The sequence below is a fragment of the Musa acuminata genome, chromosome BXJ1-7, assembly GCF_036884655.1.
Source record: "Musa acuminata AAA Group cultivar baxijiao chromosome BXJ1-7, Cavendish_Baxijiao_AAA, whole genome shotgun sequence".
Taxonomy (NCBI): Eukaryota; Viridiplantae; Streptophyta; class Magnoliopsida; order Zingiberales; family Musaceae; genus Musa; species Musa acuminata.
Window position 1 is genome coordinate 5,157,941 of NC_088333.1, and position 18,102 is coordinate 5,176,042.

General features: G+C 40.4%; 1 protein-coding gene across 1 annotated transcript in view; it reads right to left on the reverse strand.

The window, feature by feature from the left end:
- The window catches only part of LOC103990429 (NAD-dependent malic enzyme 62 kDa isoform, mitochondrial), a 38,123-nt gene extending 20,711 nt beyond the window's left edge, over positions 1–17,412 (reverse strand). The window contains exons 1-6 of the mRNA XM_009409559.3: positions 17,065–17,412; positions 16,854–16,950; positions 13,485–13,603; positions 13,011–13,178; positions 9,709–9,837; positions 3,378–3,438 (exon numbers count right to left, since the gene is read on the reverse strand). Of these exons, the coding sequence (XP_009407834.2) occupies positions 3,378–3,438; positions 9,709–9,837; positions 13,011–13,178; positions 13,485–13,603; positions 16,854–16,950; positions 17,065–17,250 (760 nt within the window). The 5' untranslated portion in view covers positions 17,251–17,412. The remainder of the gene's footprint in view (positions 1–3,377; positions 3,439–9,708; positions 9,838–13,010; positions 13,179–13,484; positions 13,604–16,853; positions 16,951–17,064) is intronic.
- Positions 17,413–18,102: the final 690 nt, after the last annotated feature.

An 18,102-nucleotide genomic window follows, 5' to 3' on the forward strand; every position in this document is an offset into this window, starting at 1 on the left:
ACAAACAATTCAGTAAACACTCAATGTGCAAGAGAGAAAAGAGAGAAAGGTGAAAACAAATACTTTAGAAGGTAAACGAATAGTCGCAAGTCCGTAAACGGCTACTCACCTGGTGTTGGGCGTTGATTAGATTTCACAAGTTTGTACGATTAGTCTACGGAAACTTGCCATCAACGCCCAACACCTGGTGAGTAGCCGTTTGCGGACTTGTAACTGTTCATTTGCCTTCTAAAGTCCTTGTTTTATCCTTCCTTTCTTTTCTCTCTTGCACACCGAGTGTTTGCTATATTGTAAAGCTGTCCTCTTTGCGAAACGTCGGGACTTGTCTATCGCTTGCTTTCAAACTAATCAATTTGTTCTTTTATATGTCCTATGGGACCTGAGCGATGTTGCAACTAGATTGACCCTTTGCAAACGGATAATGCAAGGAAGTCTTATGACTTAGGCAATCCCAACTAAGTCCAAGACATTGGCACAAGGGTACTTCACGACTTAGGCAACTCTAACTAAGTCCATGATATTAGCGTAAGGGTGCCCCATGACTTGGGCAATTTCAGCTAAGTCCGTGATATTGCCGCAAGGGTGCTTCATGACTTAGGCAATTTCAGTTAAGTCCGTGACACCATGGTACAGGACCTGAAACAATGTGGTGGTACCAAGCCCATATCAGGATAATACCTATCATAGCTGTACTGGTCAGATTAGGTTGTCCATATATTAATCCCTCATAAGAGCAATAAATATCGTTCATATTGTCTCAAACGATATTGCAAACCCTCATATGTACCAGTACCTAACTATACATTCCAATACTAGTACTTGGTCAAACAAGCAAATGTTGATCAGCATTCAAGTCCTCCATTCATCCTTCTTAGGATGATAACAACAATGATATATGAATTTAGATATATTGAATTTGAATCAAGTACTGAAATATTAAACAACAAACAAAGTCGTAAAGTCCCAACTATTTAGGGTCCGTTACGTTGGGATTTTACCCTCATTGAGCTTGGAAAAAAATCATATTATTAGATAAATTAAGAATATTTAAATCTAGTTATAATTTCCAATAAAGTCTTATTAGGTCTCCCTCTATCTCTCGTACCACTAATATTAGCAATTTCACATCTTTTAACTAATCAAAAGCACATGCTCGTACCATTTTAAATCATTCTCCATCATCTTATCCTCTATCGTTTACAAATAAAAACATTTCATCAAGTATTGAAATATGGTTAATGAAATTAAAATAATTAATCCTAATTCTTTTGTCATAGAAAAGAATTTCAATTTTTGGGTATTAGTTCTGTAGTGACTGCCAATTGGACCAGTATCACAGGCCAGTAACAGTAATATACTGGACCGAAACAATTAGTTTAAAAATATATAAAAAAGATAAATGTAAAGGAAAACTATAACCTGTCCTGCTGGTTGCAAATTCAGACATCATTATTCATATACTGGCCACCCTCTCCAAGTTGTTGGAGAGACTACTCAAGTCCACTTGGATCTAACGGAGGTTATATTGTAGCAGAATGAGGGAGTGGCAGATAAGAGGGATAGAAGGATTCAAGGGTATGGAAAATAGAGAATCAGCAAGATGATTCTGAGGCAACGCAATGATTTTGAGGCAGCAGCTATTTCAAGGAATTCACGACTTCTATTGTGTTATTTGAGTATCTTGACTGATTCTTATTCAAGCCTGACCATAACATGTTATTATCCAATATTGTTGTATCAAACCTCAAAACCTGTCCGGTTGAGACTTTCTTTTACTGCTACACTTAAAACCATTTTGAGTCCTCACCAAAGCAGGAGAGTTCCTCATTAAAGCTATCTTTGACCAAAAACTGCTAAGGTATGGATTAAGAGTTTGGTCTCAAATCTTGACCATGCTAGTCTGACCAAGTACTAGTATCGAAACATATAGCTCGATACCAGTATAGTCCTATTCACTTTTACAATTATTTAATTCAATGATACCAAGAAACACAGATCAGTATACTGGTTCATACAGGACCAATAAGTTACTGAAAGCATTAGCAGACCAAGATTTAAATGCAACTTAAGACTATTTAGGCCCTTTTTCTCTGAGCACAACTTGTGCTTTTGACTTCAAAGTGAAGAAACAGACTTTTTCTTATTCGATCTATACCATGCAATCATTTGATTCCATAGACCCTAGTTTTGCCATTGTCATGCTCATTCTGCCTTGCATATGTCATTCATTCCACAGTCAATAACCGGAGGTACTGATCATTTGACATTTACTCTTTTTTTATATCATGAAGGAAACATTCATAAATGTAAAACTGCATCTTGTTTGATATGTAATTGCCTTAGATTGCAGTTTTTATTTATGCCTTGTGATAGTTGTCCATACCAAAATTTTCAATTCTTCATGGAACACTTCACATGTTTGGGGAAATTAGGGTGTCTGCTACTACATTGCATGATTTATGATCATGCCTTCAGCAGAACTGTCATGCAAGTGGGAGGAATCAACAACAAAGAAGGTAGCTAAGCTATTCTACAACTCAAATTAGCATATTTTCTTGGACATAATCTGAGCTCTTACAAAGGCACCCTGACAAGTAACATTTGTATGATGATCGTATTTACTTTATGTCTGCAAACATTGATACAGTTTCTTCTAGAAAATATTTGTCGAGCCAGCTATCTAAGCCATTGCCTTTACCCTTGTAATTTCTTCTTCATTGTTTCCTTCCACAAGAACTTCTATTATGACTTTTATGGGCAAGTGTTTTGAGGTATTAGGAACAACTAAATCAGCAGTAGTAAAATATAGGAGCTTAAATTGACTCTGTTTTGTTCTTTGTAAAAAGATACCACCATATGAAATAGGAATGCATTGCCAAAAGGTCCCATTCCAACAATTGAACTCAAGGGTTACATTTTTTCTGCTGAACAAAAAGAAACAGAAAAAGAGATTGTGTTGCAGACACATGAAATATTTGGTTTCACAACTACTACAATATGAAAAATACAGACCTTAAAATGCTATCTCAATATTGCAGGAAATATTAAATACTTGATACAACATGAATAATCTGACAAAGCATGTAACTAACAAATTAAAGACTTCAAATCAAAGATCCCAGAAATTCTAATGTTATTGCCAGATATGAGGTAGAATTCAATTATAAAATAAGTTTAAAGTTTAAAGTAGAGAAGAACCAAATTAAATACCCAGGTTGATAAACTCATTTTTCACTAATATTTTGGCTTCAAAGAAAATATAAAGGTATCAAAGTTACGGCTCCCAGCAGGCAATGTGTTCATAGGTTGCTCCATTTACAATTCTAGAACTTACAGGTAAAATTTGTCAATCTGATGGCATGACAAAAGAATCTTACAAAGTGGGTCTTGAAGCAGATTCTCATTGTTAGTTCCGACATCAATCATCACAGGAAGAACCTATAGTTAAAAAGACAAGATTAAAATATAAACAAGAAAGGATGTTGCTGAAGAAGCTGTTATGATCATTCTTTCTTACAAGCAGCAAACACAAACTAACATAATGAACCATCAAAAGACCACAGAAAAGTGGCAGAAATCTTGACAAAGAAAGCTTTCTGTAGGCTTCAAATATAATCAATATCTCAAACAAGGTTTTTAATTTCATACCGTACCAGCATATCGAGCTTTGCTCGATAAGGTACGGTACAGGCATACCGAGCGGTATGCTAGGGTGTACCACTCGGTACGATATATATATATATATATATATATATATATATATATATATATATATATATATATATAGTCGTACACTGCCTTGGCGACGTCGCCTCCTTTTCTTTGCCTCATCGCGTCAAACAAGGAGAAGAACGCAGTCTTCTCTTCATCTGCAACGTTCTGACACGGACTTAGCTGGTTTTGCCTAAGTCGTGCGTCACCCTTGCGCGTCCGTCCGCAAAGGTCAGCCTCCCCGAAGCCTCCCCTGATCCCTTAGGACCCACAAAAGAGAGAACAAGACAGGGAAAACGCCTCACTCGGGATCCACAAGCAAACATGTCCGAAAAACACTTTATAGACAATGCAAATTACAAACAGACTTTACAAGCTCTGAATAATTGCACAACAAAGGGTAAAATGGTCCATTACAGACCGAATAATCTCTCCTACGTGTCCACATGACACAACCTTTATTTACAAGCCTAAAGCGGCCACCGACCCAACTAAAATGGGACTTATAAGCCTTCGGCCGTCCATCTACATGCTGTACAAAGCATGAACATAACAAAAGACACGGACATACCCAAGCATTACATCAAACACCCTGTTTAGAAGTTTGTCCGTGACATTCTCCCCCACTTATCCCTTCGACGTCCTCGTCGAAGCCTTTGTGAACACTGCAACTCTTCGCCTTTGCTGAGTCTTCAATCTTCTGCTCCAGCTGCAATGCGCCTCCTGGCTCCCAGCTGCTCTCCGCTGCTGTTTTTGAGTAGTCGAACCTTTGATCCGCCATGCTGCTACAACTCACCAATGACTTTGACTCTGTTGTGGGGTTGGCTGAGTTGTGTTGATCCTTGTTGATTCCTGCGGATCCGCCAGATGAAGGAAAAGACCATCCTTACTGTGCCAGTCTCTCAGAAATTCCTCATGCTGCTTGAACTGGGTGGATGCTTGTTGGAGCTATAACGAGCACCATCTCGCAAACTTCTGAAGTTTCGGGTCCTTCCTCCACAAAAATCTGCTCATTGACTCTTCTTTCTGTTAGTTGTCACCTCCAAGTAGGTTCGCATCACTTCCGCTATCGATTGGCATTTCGTTGGGAAATGAGGCGGACAATCTACTCTCAGTAGCACTGATCACCGTTGGTGAGGATTTGACAACTATTATCTTCCATCATCTTCGAAGGGTCTTTGAACTTTTGCAGAGCTCCTCTGCTGGATAGATAAGAGAATTGGGGTACTCGGTTTCGCCCATTCTCTTAAAGAGTTGAGAAGGCAAAGGTTACTTGACTTCGCCCGCCTCCTCGAGGTTGTACTTCATGCATCGAGCTGGTTACTAGTCTTCGCCTACTCTTTGCTCACACTTCTGAAGCACTTGAAGTGTTTGCACTCCTTGCGTTGAGTTAGCTACTGTGATTCACCTTCTCAATGCCATTGAACTTCTGGAATGCAGGAAGTTTTCACCCCAACTTGGAGTAGTTCTCCGATAGATGAGGTCGCCTCTGGGATTGTACCGTCTTCTCCATCAACCCTGCCGCCTACTCCACTGAGTAGCAAAGGTACAGCACCGCGTACTGCCTGCTTCGTTCCTTGGTCGTGCACTCTTGCATGACCCGAAGTCCTTCACTTACGGCTATCTTGATGAGAAACTTGTTGACACCGGTCTTACGAAGTTTCTTGGCCTCTGCCCTTCAGCCTTGTCTCGGTACTTGGAGATTGCCTCTGCATGCTCCACCTCCTCGACCCCTTTCACGACCAAGCGCTCTCCCTCCGTGAGAGCAAGGGATCAATGACTTTCACGGAAGTCCCGCCTCTGCGGTACCATAGCGCTCCCATGCCCATGGCCCTACTATCCGTTACCTCGCATCTGTATCCCTTTTCTTCACAATCAGTAGATAGGCCTCTGTGGCACTCCTCCGAGTCCACCTCCATTCTAACTTATGCTTGATATTGGGTAGCTAAGTCCCTCTGGACTCGTCGTCGCTTCCTCGCCCATTTCGACCCCCTGCTTCAACACCTCTGTGTTCTCCAAGCAGCTCCCTTTTGTCGATGGAAAGACAGACTACAACTCTCATGCGCGGCCTCTGCCATCACGTTGTAGGGTTTGCACCGATTCTGCTCTCCTTAGCTTCCTTGGTAGCAACGTTCGCTTACTCGACCTTGTCCTCTCACTTGTCGGGCTCCCTTAAGCGAATGTGAGCTCTGGAGCAGTCCAACTCTCCAGCTGCTCCGATCATACCTCTGCATGATCAAGTCCCACCCATGGAACTCACTGGTACTTGCATACGAACTTTTCCCTTGGTGGAACACAGCCCCCATATGCTAATGACCAAGGTTTTCATCCGATGCAAAATTCGATGCACGCACGGAAGACCCGCTTCTGCGGTACCATGGCCTTCAATCCTTGAATCCATAGCCCTTCTTGTCGTCGTGTTGTTCACCGAAGTGGAGCTCCCAGTAGCTCCCGATCATACCTCCATATGATCTAGTCCCTTCCGGGACTGAGTCGTGTGTATCGCATTGCCACGAACTGTTCCACCACGATCCGCTGCACCATGTCGCCTCCTGGTGACATCTCCATTGCATTCTGATCCTTGTGGAATAAACTCAAATTGTGAACCCTCCATGTGTGGCCTCTGCCAATACATCGCAGGGTCTCCTCCACCTTCGATTTTGTTCGCTCCTTTGGCAATCGACCTTCATCCACCCACTCTTGGGTCACACCTAGATGAAGCACCGCTCTAGGACAGTCCGTCGCCTAGTAGCTCCCGAAGTCCCCCGACTTCGCTGCAATCAGTGCACCATTATCTGGATCCTGGGCCTCTGCCCCTACCAGCACAATCTTCGCTGCGCACCGCCTCCTTCACAACAACTTGAATGACAACACTGTGGCATATTCTTCAAGAGTACCCGCCTCTGCGTCCTCTTGCCCCGTGCTAAGGCCTTCTGAACTCAACTTCGCCTCCGCAAATTGAGTCGCCTTAGTTCTTCCATCAAATGCTCCTCCGAGATGAAGTGCATGTGCCCCGAAGCTCCCTTCGTCTTTGGCACCATGCAAGATGAGTCTGCTCCGTCAGAATGAATGACCCATGGAACAACATGATCCTGCTCTTGCCTCTGCAAGAGTTTATGTCCTTGACCTCTGTCCAAGGAAAGCACTATGCCTCTGCTCCATGTTCCATCTTCTATGCTGGCTCCCTTCATGCGGCTTGGGTACTTCGCCAAGTTACACCCAAGTTGCTCCGCTCCTCGTTTTTGCATTGAGTTGATGGTGGCCCTCGTGCCCACCATTCCACGGGTCAGCCCTCCCTTGAGTCCGATCTCCATATCGACTCCAAGTGTGCCTTCATTTGTGTTGCTTTGGGTCGCTCCCCCACTTGAACTCGCAATGCATCCACCAATGCATTCTCTCGAGCGAGATCATACGACAACTCCTCGCCGCTTGCTCAGTCCATCGAGCTTCGTGGGGTTGTTGTTTGTTGAGGTACTCCTCCTCAACATGTGAGGTCCGTCTCACATGATTCTCCCTCTGGAGAGCCGGGACTTATCCCTCCTGGATAACTATCCCGTTGGAGCAACATCTCTCTTCGTTTCGGAGACCACCATCCCCTTGGACTACTCCGATCTGCTGAACAAACTGTGCACTGTTCTGCCTCTTGCAAACGCACTTGCTAGATTGCGACTCCATGTCAATACAGCCCCCACTGCACCCCTCAAGGCCTAGCAACATGCTGAACTCGTTGCACACTTTAGCCCCCGACGGACGTATCCTTCACATGCTGAAGAGAAAGTTTCAATGCTCCATGGCGCCGAGTTTCGATCGCCTTGGGATGGCCACGAACATTCCATCATCCGCATATAAGCCCCTGCATGAGTACCAAATTCTTCGAGCTAGCAATTCCCCTCACCTCTGTGAGCTTTGCATAACTCTTTTGGTCGTTGAGCAACTCATTCCACCTTGCATGGTCTCATCCTTTTGCCAAGCGCCTCGCTTGCCATGAGCACCATCAGGTATGGTTGTCAATGTTGAGTCGTAGCTCAAACTCAGCCATCCCAACCTTTGTGCGCTCCAAATTCTTCCAAGCTTGCCTGTTCTCGTGGTGCCTCTTGCGCGAAGGGTTGGCCATTCCTCTGAATGCCAATCTCAGATGCCCGCTCCTTTGAGCGACTCTTTTCCCTACATCTCCATGCCCGTTTTCCCTCAAACGGTCGCGCGTGTGCTGACTGCCCTCAACACAGCCCCGCTAGGTCCCCCACGTTTGCATGTCAAGTGTTTCTATGAGTGCTTGTCCCGCTCTGATACCATATGACACGGACTTAGCTGGTTTTGCCTAAGTCGTGCGGCACCCTTGCGCGTCCGTCCGCAAAGGTCAGCCTCCCCGAAGCCTCCCTTGATCCCTTAGGACCCACAAAAGAGAGAACAAGACAGGGAAAACGCCTCACTCGGGATCCACAAGCAAACATGTCCGAAAAACACTTTATAGACAATGCAAATTACAAACAGACTTTACAAGCTCTGAATAGTTGCACAACAAAGGGTAAAATGGTCCATTACAGACCGAATAATCTCTCCTACGTGTCCACATGACACAACCTTTATTTACAAGCCTAAAGCGGCCACCGACCCAACTAAAATGGGACTTATAAGCCTTCGGCCGTCCATCTACATGTTGTACAAAGCATGAACATAACAAAAGACACGGACATACCCAAGCATTACATCAAACACCCTGTTTAGAAGTTTGTCCGTGACAGTTCAGCGAAGACGTCGAAAGCCTTCAGCACGACGCGACGAGAAGAATGTGATCTTCTCCTCATCTGCGACGTTCGGCGAAGATGTTGAAGGTCGCAGACATCTCCGGCCTTCGACACGACGCAACAAGGAGAAGAATGCGGTCTTCTCCTCATTTGCGGTATTTGGCGAAGACGTCGAAGGCCGCAGGTGTCTCCGGCCTTCGGCGAAGGACACGACGGAGAAGTCGAGTCGTTGCCTCTCCGTTACCTCCTGGATCGGGATCGTCGAGGGAGGGCGACGCCGGATCGGAAAGCGTTGAGGTTCTCCCTCTTCTCCCTTGACACTTCTTCTCCCTCGCCGAAGCCAGGCTGATACCGTCCGGTAGCGGACAATCCGCGTACCAATTTGCTGGTGAACCAGTACATACCGCCCAGCATAGGCGGTATCATTCGAAATTAAAATCCTTAATCTCAATACATAATGTAGTAAAATTTGTGATGACTCAAATGCATGGCTTCACTAAGTGGGCTATAGTAAGCAAAATTTGACGTATCGAAGTGTATCGCTTCGTATGGGCGGTACATCGGTACACCCCAGTGTATCATGTGTCGGTATACTCAGTACAGATCGATACAACTCGGCATGTACCATACCGATAGTTGGTCAGTACACTAGTATGGATCGGTAATGCGAACCATGATAGTAAGTATCAAATGTTTTCTTTAAACTATTTCAGTGAATATTGTAGAAAGAAGCCTTTTACTGTACAAGATTTGAGTGCAATTACTGGAAATATAAATGAAGAATATCAAGCATTACAAGTGATAGGCCAAGTTGGATCAAACTACTCGACACAGGAAGAGGGCAGCGACCAGGAGAATGCGAGCCCTAAACAAGGGTCATCCACATACTGGTCCATGAATGGATCGGTATGTACCGCTAGTTTTGTACCGTTTTGAGCGATAAAACAATCCTTGTATGGCATTGGCTGATAAGCCAACCGTGGCAGGTGATGAGAGAACTAGCGGTTGCGTGCTACGTAAGGGGTGAGCATGAGCGAGAAGAGAGTGAGGGAGATGTGTAAACATCAACAAAGAAGGGAGGAAGGCGTGACTCAAGGGATTACCGATATAGGGTTCTAATAGGTAAAAGAATATCATCAACAAATCCTAAAGATAGCACATACAATATATACCATTTAAATAAAATCAGGTGAGGAATAAAAAACTAAACTTGAACTTATGGTCAACAAAATAATAGAAGAATAAATATTACCCGTTGAGGATTTATTCCAGCAGCAGCAACATATAAATCCAGCTTCCCAATTGCGATGCCAATACCCTGAACCCCAAGATCACCAAGGCCCAAAATTCGACTTCCATCAGTTACCACAATCATATCAACCTAAAATCAAAAGTTGCCTCATCAACAAAAATCATGGGCTAATCTATTGGTGAGCTGCACATTTCAGAAACTAGAAAGAGCCTGGAAATGATCAGGTTATGAAATGATAAAAAAAACATCAAATTGTATGAGCTTATATAAATATTCCTGTTAATGTGCTAAAGACTAAGCGAACAACAAATCTTTTTGTCCAAAGCCTATGGACTTAGCAGATGACAAGAATCCATTTTTCCTAAGAATTTTGCTTTGTGCTATATTAACTATCAGAGGAAGATAAAAAAGCAGAGGTTATGCCTCTTTGCACTATTCTGGTACCTGTTCAAAATACAAATTTAATCCAAAATGATATAGATATATGTGCAATTCTGATGTGTATTGTATAAATTAGTGTCAAACTATTACACATTTTAATAATGTATTAAAACAAACATGATGTATGACAAAACATGCATGTCTTTTCAAAGTATTATTTTGTCCTTGGTTTATATTGGGTTATAAAAATGAGAAATTCAACCATTAGAAGATGAGCAGAGAGAAGGCATTAATGTAAAGTACAAGTTGCACTAGAAGTGTGCTATTTGTACAGCATGTGACAAAGCTAAGTTGAAGGATAAACACTAAATGAGGAGTCACAAAGAACTGCAGCACTAATGGCACATTTGAAGAGAAAAAAATTGAAAACTTAGTTACTGATTCAATCTATGATGGCAGCACAATCAGTAATTCAAATGAAGCACTCTCTAATAATTGCTCAAACCATGGTCCAAAACGTAGGCCACAAGAAGAGCAGAAGAGCTCGGACTCGCCTCCACTTCCTTATAGCACATTTATTCAAGTTTAACTTGAGCACTAGACAAGCTATATCCTATGCATTGAGGCTCTTCTCATTACTCATCAGCCATTTAATGAGCCATGATTTAAAAACGATAAGCCCAAGTCCCAAAGGACAAAGCAACCAAACCATGAGTTTGTCTTGCCTATTATCCAACATCTGAACTCCACCTTAGGTTGTCTTGCCAAATAGAAGTTTAACTTTCTTTGGGGACTACCAATCATTCCTATTAATACTAAGTCAATAGCATCAATATGTCACAAATCCACAGCACTCAATTGATGTGATGTAATGACAATCCGTTAGCTAAGGAAATTTTGTAAGACAACTGTAACAAAAAAGTTTTTAGCCGACCGACAAGCAAGGAATGCAATTTCGGCTGAAATGGTATGACACAGCTGATGTACTTCAGTGACAATAGCTGTAGTTCCTAGTTTACTTCAACCTCCTCTACATGCCATGGTTACACTTGCCTCAAGAGGCTCCTAGGACGTGTTATTAATGATCATGTGGCAACAACTTTTACCACATACATGCATCAATGCCACACAGTTTGAGTATAATCTGTCATGAGAGCAGTTCCAAGATTGGGTCCAACAAACAAACCATAAAGATATAAAACTTTCAAAAGATCAAAAGTTTCTAACTGTGGAATCCCATCATTTGTTTTAATGGTAAATCTAGGTATATATTAATGTTATGTAGATGTATTACATTCCTCAAATCCCAGAATTTCATCACCTAATCCAACATCTCAACTCTTTATGAATTCTTTGTTGGTGAAGGGACACTTGAATTAATGGAAACAACTTTCTTTGATGGAGGACTATATGATGGAGTGTTTCCCCAATGGATATGAAAAGATAATAATTTCTATTTTCGATCCTTAGAGACCACAATTTCTATTAATTTATGACTTAGATATGCTTTTTGTTCTTATTTAAGTTCAATTTATATATCAAAAGATTAGGAGAAAGAAACATTGACAAAGGGTTTTCATTTTTAGCTATTTGGGAACTTTTTTGTAAATAATCAATACAATTCGAGCCCAAGATCTTGTGATAATCTATCAAAGTATTGCATCTCTTAAATATATCGGATGAGGTTTTGGACCCTCTACCTTTGGTAAATAGACCTGGTACACCACCACCAAGCTAACATTTTAGGTATAAAAATATATTGGATGAGGTTTCAAACCCTCAACCTTCAGTAAGTGAATCCGGTATATCATCACTAGACCAGTGTTTTAGGTGTAAAATATGTTAGATAAGGTTTTGAACCCTCAACCTTTAGGAAGTAGATCCAGTATATCACCACCAAACCAATATTTATGTGTAAAAATATGTTGGAAGAGGTTTCGAACCCTCAACCTTTAGGAAGTGGATCTGGTACACCACCACCAGACCAATATTTTAGATGTAAATATATCAAATGACGTTTCAAACCCTCAACCTTTGGTAAGTGTATCTCATACACCACCACCATATCGGTATGCGTAGTCAGTACAAAACCTCATTCCTTACATGCAACAATGTTCCAGCATGAGCAAGGAAGGGAATGCAATGTCCAAAAATCAATTTTTGAGATGAAGAATTGGACATGCATCTAGTAATCGAAAGCTAGGTTTAGAGAAAACCTAAACTTCATCACTCTGACAATTGTTCAGATTGAGAAATTGCCTGCCACATCAAAACAAACTGCATAGAAGAATCTCGTAGGTTATTGAGTGGATATGTGCTTTAGTTAAGTTCATCTAATCATGGAACAAGAATCATGTTTATAAGTATAACATCTATCCACAACTGGAAGTCAATATATTTTTTTTCTAAGATGTATGGGCACGAATCAACTAGAGCGGTAGCCTCCGAACACTACAATAGTTATGGGCATGAATCAAGATCTAACAATAATCAGAGTTAGCACATATTTTTCATAACATGTAAAAGCTATTATGTGAACCTGCAAAAGCTTGACCTTAAGTGACACTGACAGGTACCAAGGATGCACTACTAATAGGATGCGCTACAAACATGAAACTGTTGATACAATTGAAAAGCATACAGCTTACTGAGCTAATTTCACTGTATATACAGCAAACTCTGAAACAATATTACTTAGGATAATGGATTGCCAGATATGAAAAAAGGTAAAGCCTCATTAACTTGAAAAAGCAGACTGTAACTGTATCGCCAAAACAGGAAAAGCAAGTTTGCTTGATAAGTATTTAGTATAGTTGTGCAAAAAGAAAAAGTAACTCAAATACCAGCAGAGAATAATTACTGTCAAGAAAAATCCATATATTGTTCCCAATTTCAATTCAAAGAATTAAGAAATAGACTACCTGCTCAGCTGGCCAATTATATACCATAGACATCATCTCCCCATGATCAGCTGCACTGAAGTACATTCCCCGCGGTCGTCTAAAGAGACCACTATAGTTCTGGCAGACACGACCAACAGTGGGTGTGTACACTATTGGCGCATATTCCTTGATGTTTTCAATTAACACCTGCACATGTTTAAGCGAATCCATATAACCACACTTACCAAAGCAAAGAGTTGAAATCATAAATGAAAATTTGAATAAAGTAGTGTGCCCGTCATCAAAGAACTGTACATTGATCAGAAAGATGCCATTAGATTACATTACTTGTGCCCATGAATGGTCAAAATCCAGTCATCACATAACAAAAGGCTAACAGGTTCATTAATTAGCAGAAGGATTAAATGATGTATCTCAGTCACAGGAATCCTCCACAAACGACAATCAGCAAACTCGAGATAGAGTACTTATAATCAAACTTCCAAAACTCACTTTGTAGTACATTGTTTCATTTCGGTCATGCAACCTGTTAAGAATGCGCCATTTGGCCAATGCAATGGTGTCTGATGGCCCATCACTCGCATTCAATTCCAGTCTTTTCAAGTCAACCACTGTTAATACAGGAAATTACTTAGAAACATATAAGCAACCAACATACGACAATGCAAGATATTAGGTAGAAAAATGTTCAACATATTATTGAATAATTCTGATTACTTAGAAACATATCAATCATAGTACTCCATTTCTAAAAATTTTACAACATAAAAAATTCAATTAAAATAAAGCCAGCTTAAAAAAGCTTTCCAAAATTCATGTTACAGAAATGCAAACAACAGACTGCTGAGTAACAGAACAATGAAAGCAATTTAATACATAAGTCAAACAAATATATAGCAATCATGTCGTGATAAGCCTAAATAATACATGACTAGCATATGAACAAAACAAACTGTTGAAACGAAGAAAAATAGCATTTTCAGTCTAATTGATGAATTGTAAAGAGCATGATTTGGGTTGAGATGTTTTAGGTCATTAACTTATAAGGACTTGAGACCCACTAAGAAGGTGGAGAAGTTCAATGTTTGGCAAAGAAAACATCCTTCTGCGTGTAAGATTCCTTTATTTCCTATGCTACATTTAGCTTAGACTATATCCCTGGACCATGTTAAGTGGGCCAGTATCTCAGCATTGGTGACTGGAGGTTGACCATCAAACCTTGGGTGTCGGCCATTGCCAGAAGTTATATTGGAATTTATGCTACCAATGCAGGTTATCTGATCATCAGAAGTTGTGCATCGACTGACAAAAGATGAGTGTTTCATGGTTTAATTACCAAATGTGATGGAGAGTATATAGAATGTATGCTTAACAATCTAAAGGGAGTTGGAAGGTCAGAGTGTCAATCGTTATCATTCACGAACACCCTCCAAACTAACCATTGAAGAACTTTTGCCCCTTTACAGTTTTGCCTACACATTGAATAAGTAAAAATATGTTTGATGTTGGACAAGTGCATGGTGAGTAGAGAAAATATGATTCTTTATTTTCAGAATAGAGGAAGGGAAAGAGAGGAAAAAGAAAGACAATGATCATGAAAGATAACAAGGATAGAAGAGATAATAAATAAATAAATCAAACTCACTCTAGTTCAAGTATTGACTCTTGCGAAAAGAAGTCTTGCACTGATGCACATTTTATGCGTGGATGATAGAATTGTATCATCAGAAAAAAGGTTTGAATATCAAATTGTAAAAACATATTGTTCATCCAAGATATCCTCTATTTCTTCTCCTTTGAATTGATGATATAGTTGGATTTGGGTTTAGTTCAACATGCGTTCATTTCAGCATTGTTATTTTTTTCTTTGAAATAATTTCAGTACTTAATAAGAACTTTTTTAAAAATCATAAATTGACACACGGCATTATCTCCCATCGTTCCATTTTAGTTTCAAAGATTACTCAATGGAAGCCAATGAGAAAAAAATTTAGAAGAAAACACAATTTGGTATTACAAGATTTGATTGAAAATTCAGATTCTGTAAGAAAGTTTCATGATGATTAAAGGATCTACAAGAAAAGTCTATCAATCATATAGATTACAAACAAGAAAGATTATTTACCAAAATAAATTTAAAATATAATGCCCCCAAGGATAGAAAGAATAAATGGTTGATTTACACATAGATTGCAATTTTGGCTGGTATTTATCTCCGACCACTGCCTGGCTCACGGACCAAGTGCAGACCAGGCAGTTCAAGCCTGCTACAACGCTACCACCTGGTACAGCCTTGATACTAAGTGAAACTGATCAATTTCAACTTGTACAGCCTGTACCAACCTGTACATGTTGGTAGTGGTCCAAATTTGACTGTTACATTGTTCCAACGATCAAATATGACCTAAACGGACTATTGCGTCTCCTTTTGGGCTTATTTGAGCCCAGTTCAGCAGACTCCTCTCCTCTCTCAGTCTTTTTTTTTCCCTCTAAATGTGCTTAAGCTCACTAATTACCTTCCAAACTGACTAGGGAAGGAAATTATCTGGTGCAGGTTATTGCAGATGGAATAGATTTTATGATTATATGGGAGGTTATGCTGGAGAACAGATAATAGAAAGTAAAGAACCTGCAAAAACATAGTTCCAAGTGAAACAGTAATTAAAGGATCAAATTGTCTGTCTCAACTATGACAAATATTTATGTGATAGAAATCCTACATGATAGACTATTAGATCATAAAATACAAAGACAGCAAGAGTGTGTTTGTAGCTGCTACTGAAGCTACACAGACAAGAAAGCCAGCAACCATTGTTTGTGATAAGAGTACTTAAAAACAAATCAAGATAGAAATTTTGGAACTGCAGGAAGCATACAAATTTTCTGAACTTGGTGAAGCATTCATTGTAAATGATGACTATTTTCATATACAAGTTGACCTATGGCCTACAAGCATCATCATTCAGAAGGTGACATGTTTCAACTTGTCAATTTTGTTGGAACCACAGATTTTAATGTCTTCCAATTCTATCACATATGGTGAATTTGGATATTAAGTAAAATAAGTTTAAACTATAACATTTATGAATAATTTCTACTAGGAATGATTGAAACAATTTACTAAAAATATTGTTCTTATGAAGCAAAAGAATAAAAGTTTGACCCATGAACTTGAGGATGGAAGTCTATGCAAATGAAGGGGTCAGATGAGGCACGTCTTATCTCACCGAATCAAGAGATTTAACTTTGATATTTACTTACGTAATTTCTTAACTTTTTGATTGAATAGAATATAGATTTTATTTACTTGTTTTAACAAACTCTATTAGGAAAGTTTTGAAGTTACAAATATTTTAGGATAACCTTCTACTCTCAAAGCAAGATACGTATAGCCTATAAAAGGCATATCAACTCAACATAAGGATGGTCATCTTTAATAGATTTCTCTTTCAGCCTATAAAAGGCATATCAACTCAACGTAAGGATGGCCATCTTTAATAGAATTTCTCTTTCTTTTGTTTGATGGATTTTACATCTACCCTCAACGATTTGTCATGTCCAATCCTAAGTTAACACTTCAGTCTTCCCATCGATAACCTAAAGAACATAAGCTGAAAGTGCTTGTCCAGGAAAACGCATCAGCATCTCGTCATTTGCAGTTATCCTGTTCTGTAGCTCAATCCACCACCAGTCCACTGTTAATTCAAGTCAACAGGCATCATCATAATTAGCAAAACCAATACAAATTTCAAAAAATGATACTGACAAATTAATCCTTACGATCTTGAAGAATTGATCTTTCAATTAAATCACAGAAAATTCGGGATATTTCTTGTAAGGAACACGGTTCCAGAAACGTACTGAATCGGTCAATCTGTTGCTGCGGAGTCATAACATTCGGAGGAAGAAGCCCGCGAAGATCCAGACGGTCCCGCTCGGTCATGGAGAAGGCTGTGCCCTGATCCGTGCGCAATGAACCAATAACCAGTTAATCAAACAACTCGAAACTCCCAAAAACCCCAAACACGCAGTGGAAGAGTCAGAGAGAAGGATCTCATGGGTGATTAAATACTTTGTTGAACCAGGGGTCGTGGAGGATGTCGAGACTCCGCTTGTGGACAATGGAAGGGCGAGAGCCCTCGCAGGTGGTGAAAGGCCTAGATCGCTCCCCGGCGAGAAACATCCTCAGCCGCCATCGGAGCGGCAACGAGGAAGGGGTTCGCCGGAGGAGACGCGGCAGAGAGGACGAGATCGCCATATCCGGCGATGCTTCTCGCGAGCGGAGAAAAGAGGGGGGTTGGGCTTGGGCTACGAGTAAGAGCTGGTGGCGACGACGATAAACTACTTCTTTCCTTTTTGTCTATGACGCGAGAAAGGGGGAGACGCGCGGCTCATCGACGGCCGAGAAAAGGGACCAGAAAACGACCACTACGATGATTATAACGGTTCTAATTGGCACAGTTCACCCGATAGAATGCTATTGTAACCATACCCGAGAGGAAACACTATGTCTGAGATGATACGGTGAAGACGTTGAGATATTAGAGCGTTGACATTTCAACACAAGATAAAATACTTGTTGGTCTTTTTTTTTTGCATACCACCCATGTTTAGTTTTTACATTATTTTGTAGAAAGAGATTTTTATTTTATGAAAAAATAAAATACTTGTAAAAAAACTTTTCTTGTCAAAATCAAGTTTGGGCTAAACTTACAGTATTCTTAAATAAAATTAAGTAATAATTTTTTAAAAATCAAAATTGGGAACACCAATTCTTGTTTTCGATAACCAAGAACACCGTTATTATTCGTAGCCCCTTTAATTGAGGCCACCTCTACTCATATTTTGTTCATCATCCTCAGTCTACTATTCTTTATTATTCATAGCCTCTTTATGAACAAATGTATCATAATCGGTGAGTCAACATGGCTCGGTCCATGAGTCGATGTTGGGAGTTCTCTATTAGTTGAGTTGGACACCAAGGAGAGTCAAGACCTCGTGATGGGGTGTTGATCAGCATTTTTCGGTCCGGGCACCACCTATGTTGAGCAGCGTCTCTCCGCTCCCGAGTTGGTTGGCAGCTTACCCTCGTTCACTAAATAGTGATTCC